The 13,385-nt window shown below is 35.5% G+C and overlaps 1 protein-coding gene across 2 annotated transcripts in view; it reads right to left on the bottom strand.

Annotated features, from left to right (window-relative positions):
* The window catches only part of NFXL1 (nuclear transcription factor, X-box binding like 1), a 50,744-nt gene that overhangs the window by 17,213 nt on the left and 20,146 nt on the right, over positions 1-13,385 (bottom strand). For both annotated transcript variants that reach the window (XM_042807886.1, XM_042807887.1), the window contains exons 15-18: positions 13,099-13,120; positions 6,821-6,961; positions 4,217-4,383; positions 3,366-3,435 (exon numbers count right to left, since the gene is read on the bottom strand). In XM_042807886.1, the coding sequence (XP_042663820.1) occupies positions 3,366-3,435; positions 4,217-4,383; positions 6,821-6,961; positions 13,099-13,120 (400 nt within the window). The remainder of the gene's footprint in view (positions 1-3,365; positions 3,436-4,216; positions 4,384-6,820; positions 6,962-13,098; positions 13,121-13,385) is intronic.

Here is a 13,385-nt window from a genome sequence, read left to right as displayed (position 1 = left end):
TATTTTGTTATTGCTACCAAACAAGAGAAAGAGCTTTTTAATTAAAGCATCTCATCTAACAGCTGTGGCAATATCAAAAACTTTGTTTCTCCTTAAAGCAGAAAATAAATCTGAGCTGTACTGTATAATACTAGAAGTCATTTTTACAGTGTTATAGTGTTATACCCAAAACAACAGCATGAAACCTTTCAAGACTTTCAAATTCTTGTAGTTTTTCAAGGCACCAGACAATATAATTTAATTTCATAACCCCCAAATGTACTGTGCTATCTGTAATTCAAATATGGTAGTATACTGTCTACCACAATTTCCTTTAACCAAAAAGAAAAACATCTCAAAACTATGACTTCAGTAAAATACTCTATTCTATTGAACCTAAACTGTGCTATGCTAAGCTTGGTGGAATGACAGTGCACACCGATTTTTAGCAAACAGCAACTTCACCGTGTTCTACTAATCACGCAAAGTCAGCTTCTGACATAGAATAAGAAAATTCTCATAAAAAAGTAATTTGAATTTTACTTGAGGCTGTCAGGACTATAAATGAAACATTTCCAATTTAGTTTTGGGCATACGTATTTGATTTGTAAACTTTAAACGTTCTAAATTCAGTAGCCTCATCCATCTTAGCTTTTGGCCAAATTGTAAGTTCTTGTCATAAGGTCCCCCCAATGGGCTTAATCTATATTTGCTGGAGAGGGAGGGGTGGTAGTAGTGGCACAGGATGATGTCTGTTAAGGCTGCTCCTTCAAATTGTGTTTATCGATGATTCTTATACATGAGAACTATGAGTACAATTTGTATTATTGATACAGCTAGCTAATTTTCCCAAAGTTGCAGACAAATACTGTACACTTATAAAGCAGACAAAATATCCCTAGCTCTGTTCAATATTCAGATAAACAAGAACAAATTTAGACCAGAAAAATGGTAAACAACCCATACACTACACATGAAATTACCAAAATAGGATCTGAGGAAAGTAGGATGAACTGTAAGACAAAGATATGAACTGCCTGAAGCAGGACTGTACTAATAATTTTATGTTTCATGAAAGCTAATAAGAGCTAGAGCTAGAATCACAGGGAGGGAAGAACACCCATTTTCACATCATCAATTACACTAAAAAGATTCTCTGGAGAACAGAAGCTGCATTAAACCTTACTTTTCAAGGCATCTATGGGAATGAGAATTACAGAGTTAAATAAAAGTTTTATAAAACTGCAGTGGACCCTGTTGTCCTGCCTTCTTTCACATCCCACCGAATTAAGTAAAAAAGACACCATCTGTGGAACAGGGCAATTCTGAACTGCAAGCTAGAATTCAGGACCACTACTAGATGGATTTTAAATCCCAGACTGAGTCTTGGGAATACGTCCAGAAAAATCACAACAGTTACATTAATCAAAGTCAAAGATGAGATATGGAGGAAAAAAAAAAAAAATCTTTGAAGAGAAGCTGAAGTACAGGAACACATAGTTCATGTTAAAAGATTATAAGCACTCTTGAAAATAAAGACGAGGAAGTCTTGGAGCAAATAAAACCAAAGTAACAACAGAGAGGGAAATGAAAGGACAAAATTAAGAGGTAAATGGACAATGAAATAATATCCAAAAGCATTCCCCCGCCAAGGAAGAGAGCTTTCAGACATCCAGATGAGAAATGTGACAGGCACATTCATTTACAGAAAAAAGACATCAGAAAGGCATCTACAAGGACATAAAGCAGAAGATACAAGTCAGCACACAGCACAGCTTTCCTGTTGGGGTTAACATAATCCTGTCTGAAAAAGAATAATAGGGACTGTTGGGAAACAAGCAAGAATCCTGTGAATTTTTGCATTTACTCAAAAAAAAAAAAGTTTTGTAACAAAGGCAAGCATTCAAATTTGATGCTTCTGACACTGGAAAATAATGAAATAAAAGAAGCATTGAACCTACATTTATTAGGTGGAGGCAGAATTCAAAACTACAAGACAGAAACCTCAGACTAGGGGACATCATAGGTAAAACGGCATAAGGGAACTGAGTGGAATCAGGGAAGGAGAATGGGTTGAATCGAGTTATTTATGAGTACCAGCTAAATATTACATGAGACAAAGAGACTTGGCTACACAGTAAAAGACCAAATCAGAACAACAAAATAGTAAGGGATTAAGGGATAAAATCTTTTCTTTAGTACAAATATTTTTATTGCAGGGAAGAAGAATTTCTCAGAAATTCTGGGGAGTTTAGCAGTGGACACACTTTCCAAAATATTCCTGTCTATTCCTGTTCTTCCACTTGATAAATTTTCTAACCCTACAGTGGGGAATGGAGTGAAGAAAGGGCTGTCACTCTCACCACAACTAATGGCAACTAGAGAACAAACATAAATAACAAATAGCTCGTGGATTTCTGAAACCACACAAGCAGCACATAACAGCATTGGGACAGACAAGGAAGAATCCATTTGGCCCATCCCTCATGTCTTATAGCAGTATTATCCACAATTGGACAAATCCTGATACACGTTTAAGCTGCTACTGGTGAAAATTTGGTAGCTTCTCCAACTAGTTCTTCCCTTGCTCCACAAGCTTTACTGCTCAAAAGTAGTATTTAACATGAATCTTCCTTACTGATGCCCATATACACTGGTTCATAGTCTAAGCATCATGGCAATAAGGATATTATTATTCTTTTCTTTACAGCAACCCTTTAGAGAAACCCAGATACAGTAGAAAGATTAACTGGCTTGTCTTCTATTTCACATTATTTAACATTTCACTAATGCAGCAGGGCATTAACTCATCTCACTTGTTAAATATAAAATCTTTTTCTTCCCCCCATAGAACTGTTGCACCAACAGGGATTACTAGACCTGCACTTAGACAAGAACAATTGCAAGCACAATTCTCAGTGTTTTTCCTAATAAAACACCATCCCATGATTTTGGAGATACAGATTCAAGACCAGTTTTTAAACACACTGGAGGATATACTCTTCCACATTCAACCTCATCTGCATGCTTAAATATTCAAGCCATTACTGCCTTAGAGACAAATCTCTGGTCCTTCAATATAACCTTTCAATTTCACAGCAAGGCATTGGTAACTGATCTCTGAGTACAATTCACTAACTACCTTTGCATCTATCACTTTGCATATTCATTTAGTCTAAGCTTCCCTATGTTGCCTGGCCTACGAAACTGTACCAAAAACCCTTACAAAAAAAAAGTAAAATCCACAGAATTCCACACATCCATCAAATCATAGAAGATCCTGAGTTGGAAGGGACCCATAAGGATCCTCGACTCTAATTTCCTGCTGCTCGCAAGCCTACCTAACACTAAACCACATCAAGTATTTCTTTGTTAATATGGCTTACCTCTTTTGGACACTGATTTTTGCAGGAAATAAGAAGCTCCTTTTCTTTTAAATCAGCACAAGTTAGTTTTCTGTAAAAGAAAACATGTATTTGTGATAAATTCCAACTAAAAACAAAAGTCAATACAATTAGGGGTATAATTGTAAATATATCTCATTGCAAAGAAAAGCGAGCTCATTTGTCCACATCCTGCGGTACTAACACAAACTACACTGGTTCACAGACAAAACCACATACATTTAGACGATTTAAAATACTTTCAAGAAAATGCACAAAGAAGAGCATCCATGCATGGGATTAATGTTTTCAGAGCAATACATGGAGGATAATGCTTAAATCTACAAGTCTTATCTGTAGTAAAACCTAGCTTACCCTCTATTCACAAATACACAATTAAGGAGCACAAATGATTACTACGAAGTTTTCCAATTAAAACATCTAGAGTTTGAAGAACATTAGTCGTAAAGACCTTTTACACTAACTACACTAATTCTAATTCTTGTTATAAAATTCTTATTTACATACTATAAAAGAACCATGTATAGATCAAACATCATGATATTAGTAAGTATTTGCATAATTCAAAACATACTGTATTATAAAAACATTATAAGAACCAGTTCTGCTGATGAGACTCCATGCATTTATAATAATTTTAGCAGTAATATCAAACAAAACATTGGCAAATTTTAAATAGGAAAAAAAAGAAAAAAAAGCATTATATTACAAATTATAACCTTCAAAAGAAATGTTATAACTTGCCATAAGGGTAGCTCCCATCCCCAGACATTTCAAAGGGCTTCCAGTTACCAGCATTCAAATGAAAAGTTGGGTTCAGTTCTGACACTTACAAGCATTCAATATACAGGATTGACAGTTTGCAGTGACACTTTATTTTCAGCATCTGGAGACATGATGGGCAATCCCCAGGGTGACAGGGCAAAACACATCGGTGAGGACAGCCAGATGGCCGAGGCTTGCTACACTCCTCTTCACACTGCAAACATTCTGGACCTGCCTAACAAAATAAAAACAAAGTACTAAAAGTGCCAAACATTTGTTTGTTAGATGCCATTAACAGGCTTTTATAGAGAAGAAAGAGCTGGGGTGCTTTTGCTGCAGAAATCCAGTTGCTCAGTAAGATTGACCTCAAGCAAAAATAATTATTAAAATATGCTTTTAAAAGAACAGCAAAAATGCCAGTGTTTATTGGTCAAAGAGACCAAGTTCTATTTTGCTTCCTGCGCATAAAAAGACCTCTTAATATTAGTGCTTTGGAAAACTGGCATTAAGCCTGTTAATTCTTTATGGAAAGCTGTTAGAAGAGGTAAATTCATATTCAGAACTAACTTTTGCCACCCACCATGTTTTTGTAATATTTTAGTCATGACACACTGCTCTGTAATACAGGGGTGGGGAACTTTGCTTGATTTTAAGAAGCAAGCTTTAAGTTATTCCATTTCCCCACGTGTACGATAGTTTGCATAATCTTCCAAAAAGTATTAGCTTAGGTATATGCTGGGAGCTGCTCAGGCGTTGCTTCTGCTCCATGTACTACACAAAGTCTACAAGAGCTGTGGTGTCATTCTCATTCCAGGTGATGTGATGAACACCAGCGTGGAAAATTACGCTCCATTTCTATTCATATTCTCAATAACTCATCCAGAACCCCAGTCTGCAATCAAATACACACACACTGACACAATTTATCAACTGAACCTACACAGCACACAGTATTTAAGGCCCACCATCACATTCAAATGCCCAGTTTCACAAAAGTCAAAGTAAAGCCACTTTATCCAAGAAGGAAGCTGCACAATGCTTCCCTAAAAGGACTTCCATGCCAACAGTTCACTTTATGCTGTTCAAAATAAGGGCAGAAGAATTTAAGTTTTTATTATAGTTTTCCCCCCATTTTATTCCAGATCTCTTTACTTCTGCTTCCACCGTTAAACAATTTTCGCTGAAGTTTAAAAAGCAACCTTTGTACAATGATTGTTTACAAAACCTAACCCCCAGAAGTTCACATCTAAGAAACACAATAGCAACTGAAAGCATTTAGAAAACGATGATATAAAATTTAACAGTAGGTAAAAGCAAACACCTGGTCTTTCTGCAACATTTTCTAGCATAACATGTAGAATAAACCTAAATTCCAGACAGAAAAATCACTGCTCCTACATATAAGCAAAAAATTTAATCAGCCCTTTTCTGACTATACCTGCAATTTTGTACCTGCAATTTTGTCTATCAAAACAACAGAACAAATGCTCTAAAGGTCAAGACCAACTTGAGTTTATAAAGATTCAATGAAAATTGAGAAATGTGATTTACCCATACTTCACATGTACATAGACTCTCATTTTCTGAGAATGTATTGTCTCATTCCAAATAGAGCTAGGAATAATCCTGACCATTCACATTTTAATTGGTTTAACTGAAAGAATAGGCAGACAGCCTCTTATGGTCATAACTGTAGATGCTTAAACAACTGTCACTGTATTTACTCATATCACTCTATTGCTGCAGGTTACTGTTCCACAAGTTACACTAACAGCTCACACTCCTCAGACAAAAGTTACACAATCATTAATAGAATAACACAGTAACAGCAATATATTCACTCAGTATATGACAACACCACTTCTAGGATTGGAACCTACAGGGAAACAATCCTATTTAAGTTAAAATATAACATTTATGTTTTGTACCCAACTGAATGCTTGCTCAGTTTTCCAAATGCCCAGAGATACCATGTTGCAACTTTTTCAAGTAATGCTTTAAGAACTTCAAAAGCTGTTTTCCTGTAAATCATGACGTTCTCAAACCACAAGCCATGTGCTTTTGACTGCTCAAAACTGGAGCAATTTTCAGCTTTGTACTTACTTTTATTTTTGTTTCATATTATCTTCAGTGACTAACACCTACAGCTTCTTAATCACATAAACGACAGTTTCTAGTAGACACTGTTTTATCACCCCAGCGCTTTAAGAAGTTTTCATCCATTCTCCAACATTTCCAGTGCTCTCTCCTAAAGTTCTGCAAGCTTCCTCAACCTGTTTACAGGTTTCCTCAGTAAATAGTTTCCCCATTAGATTGCAAGTACATTTGTCTATAATCAGTAGTTCACTTGACCTTGACAGTTATAAAAACTGATGTTAGAAGAGACTTGTCAAGAGTGTTAATTACGGTTTTGATGAAAACAAAGTAATGTATGTTAACGTAAAACAAAAAAAGAGTAGCATTTGCAAAATATGTAATATTGTCTGTTTTATAGTCTAAAGTAGTATAGATTAGCTAAGTGTCACAGCATCAATGGGAACTGGACACATGCAAGTCTTCCAGTGGAATCTGGAATAGGTCCTGTGCCTTCCAGCTGCAAAACCTTTATTTTCCAGTTAAAGCTGAAGACAATGTACAAAATAAAGAAAAATAAAAGCAGGAAATCAGCCTACCTTCTTTCCATCTGCACTACTGTTCAATTTAGTAACATGATGACATTCTTTCATACAGGTGTGATTCTGACAATCAAGAAGCCGCCCACAAAATCTTTTACATGTGTAGGGATTTGCAGAGTGACATGGTAATGGACTAACCTAGAAGTTAAAAAGAAATAAATATATACACAGATAGTGTATAGATACACGTGTGCTACATATATATATATATATATACACAAACACACAGAGAGGCACAGCATCGTTATAGAGAAATTTTGGTTCATAAGTATCTGTTAAAAAACCCCAGTGAAACGTCCTTGACCTTTTTTTTTATGTTAATAGATATTAGGTTCCCATCCCAACATAACCACACAAATTTGTTTTACATTGATTATACCAGGTATATATTAAATAAACAAGGTAACATTTGCAACATAGTTTGCCTTTCCTTTGTTTTGTTTTTTTTTTTTTTTTTTTTTCAGTTTGCTTTTTTTGTTTTGTTTTAACAGACTTACATTCTCAAATCTTTTAGTGTGATTTATTTCTTCTTTATAAATTACACTCATGTCTTCCACTAAAGTCTCCTAAACAGCTTTAAAGTTATTGTAGAAGACAGTTACAGTTTGCTTGCACAGGGGAAATTGTGTTATGGCCATCATAAATCCAAAACATTTTACAATTCTACAACCGAAAACAACCTGCAAGCCAGAAATTCTAAAAACCAAATACTGACTATATCAAATATAACTCTCAGAAGTGGGATGGGGAAGAACAAACAGTTCTATGACTGGACTAGGATTTTAATATTTTATGATGTATTTGTATTTTCTAACTTGAGGTTTACACTCCAGGTAACAGAGCTTTGTAGTATTATTCAGAGCACCTATTTAGAAGTCTTTAATCTTCACTCGTACTGAAACGGAGTATAAACTCCTAACTTGGTTAACTAGGTTACTTTCTTAAAGTTGAATAGTACAAGTCCCTCTATATCACAAGTATTAGAGGAAACTCGCTGCTCCCATTTTCCAACTATTCTAGAATATTCGCATGAAAACAACTAGTTTCTGTGATGCTGTCAAAAAATTGATTTTTTTCTTAATACGATCATTTCTGAGTGAAAAACAGAAATTATTTGTGATGTTATTACACAATAGGCTAACGTGACATAACTCACTTTGACTAGACTAAGGGTGTGATTTTGTCTTACAGCTTGATTTGACTGAATAGGTTTGCACTGTGCCCCTTCCTTTTCTCTTTTCCAACTCTACAACCGTAATTGCACACTCCTAGCACTTACCTTGAACAAGTCCTACCACACATCTGTCTTTGGAGCGAGACAATTCAACTGATCAAAATGGAAGAAAAGGAATTAATAAAAAAAGTTCCTTGTCTTTCACTAGGTTTGCAAGTTGTTTGGCTATACACCCAGGTGAGCACTGGAACTGAAACAAGAGGAGAGGATGGTCCCTCACAGAGCACAGCAAGGGACATGCTCCCTTTAGCACTGTCCATGTTGATTTCCCTCAGTCCTAAAGCAAAAAAACATGAAGTAGGATTTGAATCCGCTTGCCTATAGAAATGTTTTCACCCCAAAAAAAGAATGTATTCCGCATCAAGTTACTGCAAAATGCAATTCATTCACAAGACTTCTTAACTCCTCCTCTCCTCATCCTGACCCACAGAGACTGTGAACAGGAGGAGTCTGAATGGCAGGCTGAACTTCAAGCATGAAGGAAAAAACCTTGAGGTTACGTCCAATGACTCTCCCACCCCTATGTCAGAGTTGCAGCTCATTACGCTGGCTAAAGCACTAATACAACCATAACAAGTAGTCTGAATGTCTGGTCCATACTCCTCCCTGCAAACATCCCACAACTCAGTCTCTAATGGCTTATGTTTCTGTTGACCAAATGAACAAAAGCCAGCAATGGGCCTAATAAAAAGAGTGTCTGAAGTGGAGAATAGTACTATACCTAGCAAAAACACACCAATTACCAAAGCTTTTATCCTTCCTAATATCTTGCACCCTCTCATCTTCCTCCATCTCCCCCCTCCTTCCTCAGAGTCACAACTTCCTTTCAGTAGCAACGTAAGTAGTCAAAGGATGCTGGAAGGTAAAAGAATGAATGAAAAGGTGTACTAAATATTAAGATTTGCCACTGCCCACTTCTCTACCTTCCCTTGCTCCTGCCTTTTTACTCTATTTTTTTATGACTACTGGTTCTGTTGCAGCTCAGGCAGTTACAGAAGATCAGGGCAGCAATAGCAGATTAGGTCTATGGCTGGCACAGTTTAATACACTGATGAGACTTCTTCTACCAAGAGTTACTCTTCCATAAGACAGCCAGAAGTGGAGCATCCTTTCTGGTAGCATTCTTACGCACACCAGATGAAATGCAATGTTGAATGAAGCCAGGGGCAGGGAAGCACACAAGCCAGCAGACAACAGTAGCAGCTTTCAGAGAGCCAACTACAGAGAACATCCCAGCCCTCTGGCTGCATCCAGCAGAGCTTCAGCTTGCCCCATGCACTGACTTTCCCAAGCCTCAAGTCCAGTAAAGGATAAGAGAGTCTTCTGAACTCAACTGACACAGTAGCTAAAACCATAAGAATTTCAATTAATTTAAACCTACATCACATTTTAAATTTTTGTTTCCATTTCTTGACAACTTAATCTGTTGTGGCTATTAGTAAGAAATTCAAAGGACAATGCAGAGTAAAATTTTACTTTCTATGGTTGAAAGGCGTTTCTGAAATGGGTAAATGGAGGTTGATACTCTTGCTACAAAGACAAATATCAAAGAAGCCACAAACTCTAGGAGGCTGATGAGCTGAAGAATAGCAGATGAGAAACAGAAGTATTTTATGAAAACTGAATGGAAAAGGAAAGAAAGGAGGCATCATTTTCAGACCACAGGTCTTCCACAGGATAACAAAAGGACGGCAAGGAAAAAAGGACTTTTTTCAGAAGCTTTCCAGAACAACTCTTATATGCATAAAACCAGCTAATAGATACATCAATTGGAATATGAAAATAAAAATCAAGTAGAATAGGGCAGGGAAATTTTGGAAATATTCATAAGGTATTTAGCCATAAAGATGAATCTCATCAAGATTTACATAAAATTTTACATCTAGAGGCAGAGTAAAAGTCTTCCTCCTATAAATGAAACACAAATAATAAAAAAAACCCTACCAGAATAATAAAATATAGCATTAAATTTCTACCAACTCCCCCCCAAAAAAGAGTTCCATCTGTCTGAAAACAGCAAGACCAATATTACAGAATATTCAAAATACTCATCACAAACAAAACCAGAATGTTTCCCTTCCTCTAGAACATCTAATGAAACGAAACGACAAGAGAATTAAACGCAGCAGATAAATTAACACCATAACCATTTAAGACCTCCTTGCCTGTCCTCATTTATCTTGTACGTGCTTTAATTAATGTTTTCCCATAAAACCAGATTTTGAATATAAAAATTAGCTCTCATAATCTGATTTTAAAAGAGCGCATGTATGCTACTGCTATGAAACACCAATGCTTATAGCAGTTCAAAGAAAAAGTAAAACATCAAGTCTTCATTTTGGAGCGTCAGCAACTGTTGATGACAGGTGATTTTTCTGATCTATAACCTGAAACAAAATCATGAACTACTTTTAAGTACCTACAAGTCAAAAAAATAAGAGTTATCAATTTTTTCTGACTAAATGCAAAAACATCCAAAACTTGCATAGTAAAATTATTTCACAGGCAGTTGCAGACTGTAGCTAAAAGAAATCTTATTTTAGGTTAAGCATCATGAAGAATCATACTTCCACTGTATACAGATTTTTATACAATTATATAATCCAAAAAGCAGGTTTAAAGTTGTTGTTTCAAGTGATAAATTGCTTGTCCTAAATACCCAAAGACACGTAAGAGGAAGAACTAAATCAATCCCTTAAAAATACTTTAAGCTACATGCCAAAATGAAACCTAACAAAAAAAAAAAATCCCAGCAAAACAACCAACTCCAATATCTACACAAATTAAAATTAATGTCTGAGTGAAAATGTAAAGACAGTAGATTTGCTTTCTATAGGACTCCTAAACTGTTTCCTTTCATTCTTCTATTCATCATCTGCAGGCATCCCAGTAAAATACAAGACACTACAGCTCATTTCATTCCTAGTTTGTTTCTTTGACACCTCTTCCATCATATTAGGTATAACAATAGTCCAACATAAGTAGTAACATAGTACAGCAATGAGCCCCCCTTCACAGCAAAACTTTGCCTTAAAAAAAATCACTACTTTCAGCACTTGTGAAAAGTTCACATTACTGTGAAAGTCCCCTCAGGGGCTGGAAACTACTATAGGAGGGAAGTGTTCATAAATACATAAAGTGTTTTCTCCTGCTAACAAAAGTAAATTAGTTTGTGGTGAGATTACTTGTTAAGAACCGATGTGGCTGTAAAAACACTGTACAGACACTACATGGTTTTTTTTAGAGATCTCAGAACAACATAAAAGTGTATAATGAACATAAAATATGCTTTAAACCCCCCCCTTATGCACACACATTAATAAATTGTTATTTCCTTGACTGCTATCAAAATCTCAAGGATTAAGATATTTCATTCCATTCCACAAACAACTAAACTTCAGCAGGAAGGAAACACTGCTCTCTGCTGGCTGAGAGAAGGAACACTTAATCTAGAACATTATATAACATCAATAAATCTATTCAAAGTTAGGTATAGACTCCCTGGGATTTTTCCTTACTTTCTATACTAACCCATAAAGAAAAAATGACCTAAAGCCATTGACTGATTCTGCTAAAACACAGATTTTTTTTTTTTTTTTTTACTTATTCTGAAATGAAGTATTTAGTAGTAAGAAACATTTTCTCTTATGAGATATGCCATACTGTCCTCTGTTATAGGGAGGGACATAAACTCCACAGCCACGTACATCTGAATAGTACCAAAACCAGTAATGTTGTCTAGAGCAAGTTATATATTGGGTCAATTGAATCCTAGCTCATATTTTGTTTATACATAGATTCATGAAAGTTAGGGTGAGATTTGATACGTCATATCACAAAACAAGTCACTGACTCGATAAAACATTGGCTAATACACTTGCAAATTTTACTGTGGAAAACAAAAACAAGACCCAGCTGTTTCAACAACAAGCAAATAGGCACAGTTATTCTTTTCATCTGTTTTCAAAGCAAGTTTATATTTAGCAACTAACAAGCTGCAAATTAGCTCTATAGAAGCTGTTTTCACAGCTTGGTTGGATTAATAAATGTGCTGTACAGACTAGGGATATTTAAACTTTGTTAACAACATTTGTGATGTTGCCACCACATAATGAAGCCATCATTACAACACATCCCAAAAGATTATTGAAGGTCAACCGAAAAAAGGGAGGAGGGTGTCTTTACACATTTTAAAGTGCTTACTGTTTCCTATAATTTTTTACTAGTTTAAAATTAAACTAGGTTTGTTATAATATTGTTAGCTGCACTTTGATAGTGAATTTATGACAAACTTACTAGCAGACAAAGCTGTAGGAGCAATAGCTTTTTAAAAATTAATTTAGCAATCATCTTTTAAAATCAAGAAAAAGTGACTTGACCCTCAATTTCATGACTTCTAGAAATGACTGAATAATGATGGTATTTATTTATTTTCAAGTGTCAATTAGATTTTCTTCTCATGTAAGCCAAAACAGACAATGACTTCACCTAAAACTGGAGAAGGCTGCACACCAAAAAGACAAGCTGAGTAACATGAAGGAAGTTTCACTATATTGTCTGATTTCATCCATGGCATGCTTAGATCCAAGTTACACTAGAATTGTCCTATACAACAGTATGTTCTTTATCCTTTGGAAATACACACAGGATTTTCTAGGAGAACTGAGTAAGTGTGTGACAGGGATAGAATGATAACTCTAGAATGAGGAAAAAAAACAACCAACCAGAAGTATATAACGGAAAAAGACACACACCCCCGGCCTGCCCCCAAATGTATACACACTAAACAACTGCAAGAACACAGAAACAGCTTCATAAATCACTAGTTTCAAATGCTGTCCAAGAATTCTAAGAAGTCAAGTAGTTATATAGTTTTCAAGAAGGAACTAAAATACCTTCTGATACGTAAATCCTTATGAGGTACTTCATTGGTTTTAAAATATAAAAAAGCCATATAATATTTCTTTAACACCTTTTTCCCAGACTGACAAAGTGAGATATACTTCATATTCCATTTTAAAAGGCAGTTTTCATGACTCACCTCATGCTGCCCAAGACACTCCCTGTTAAAGAAAGAAAAATGAGAGATTTAGAAATCATGTATTTCTTCAATAAAGGACTTAAAATAGCGACAGTGCTTTTCACACAAAAATAATACCATTTTTAAAAAGTACAACCTAAGAGAAGATCATCTATCTATGCAGATCAATGCCTTCTCTTTTTCAACAGTTGTTTGGACTGCTGTATTTTATGATGGCAATCCCCAAATCAGTGTTTCATGTGCAGATTACAGTGGTATATGAAAATAATTTTTATTTTAGAAAATTA

This window comes from Tyto alba, unplaced genomic scaffold (genome assembly GCF_018691265.1).
Source record: "Tyto alba isolate M040663 unplaced genomic scaffold, T.alba_DEE_v4.0 Super-Scaffold_6, whole genome shotgun sequence".
Lineage (NCBI taxonomy): Eukaryota > Metazoa > Chordata > Aves > Strigiformes > Tytonidae > Tyto > Tyto alba.
The sequence above is the reverse complement of the archived record's forward strand: the minus strand, read 5'-3'. Positions and strand labels throughout refer to the sequence as shown.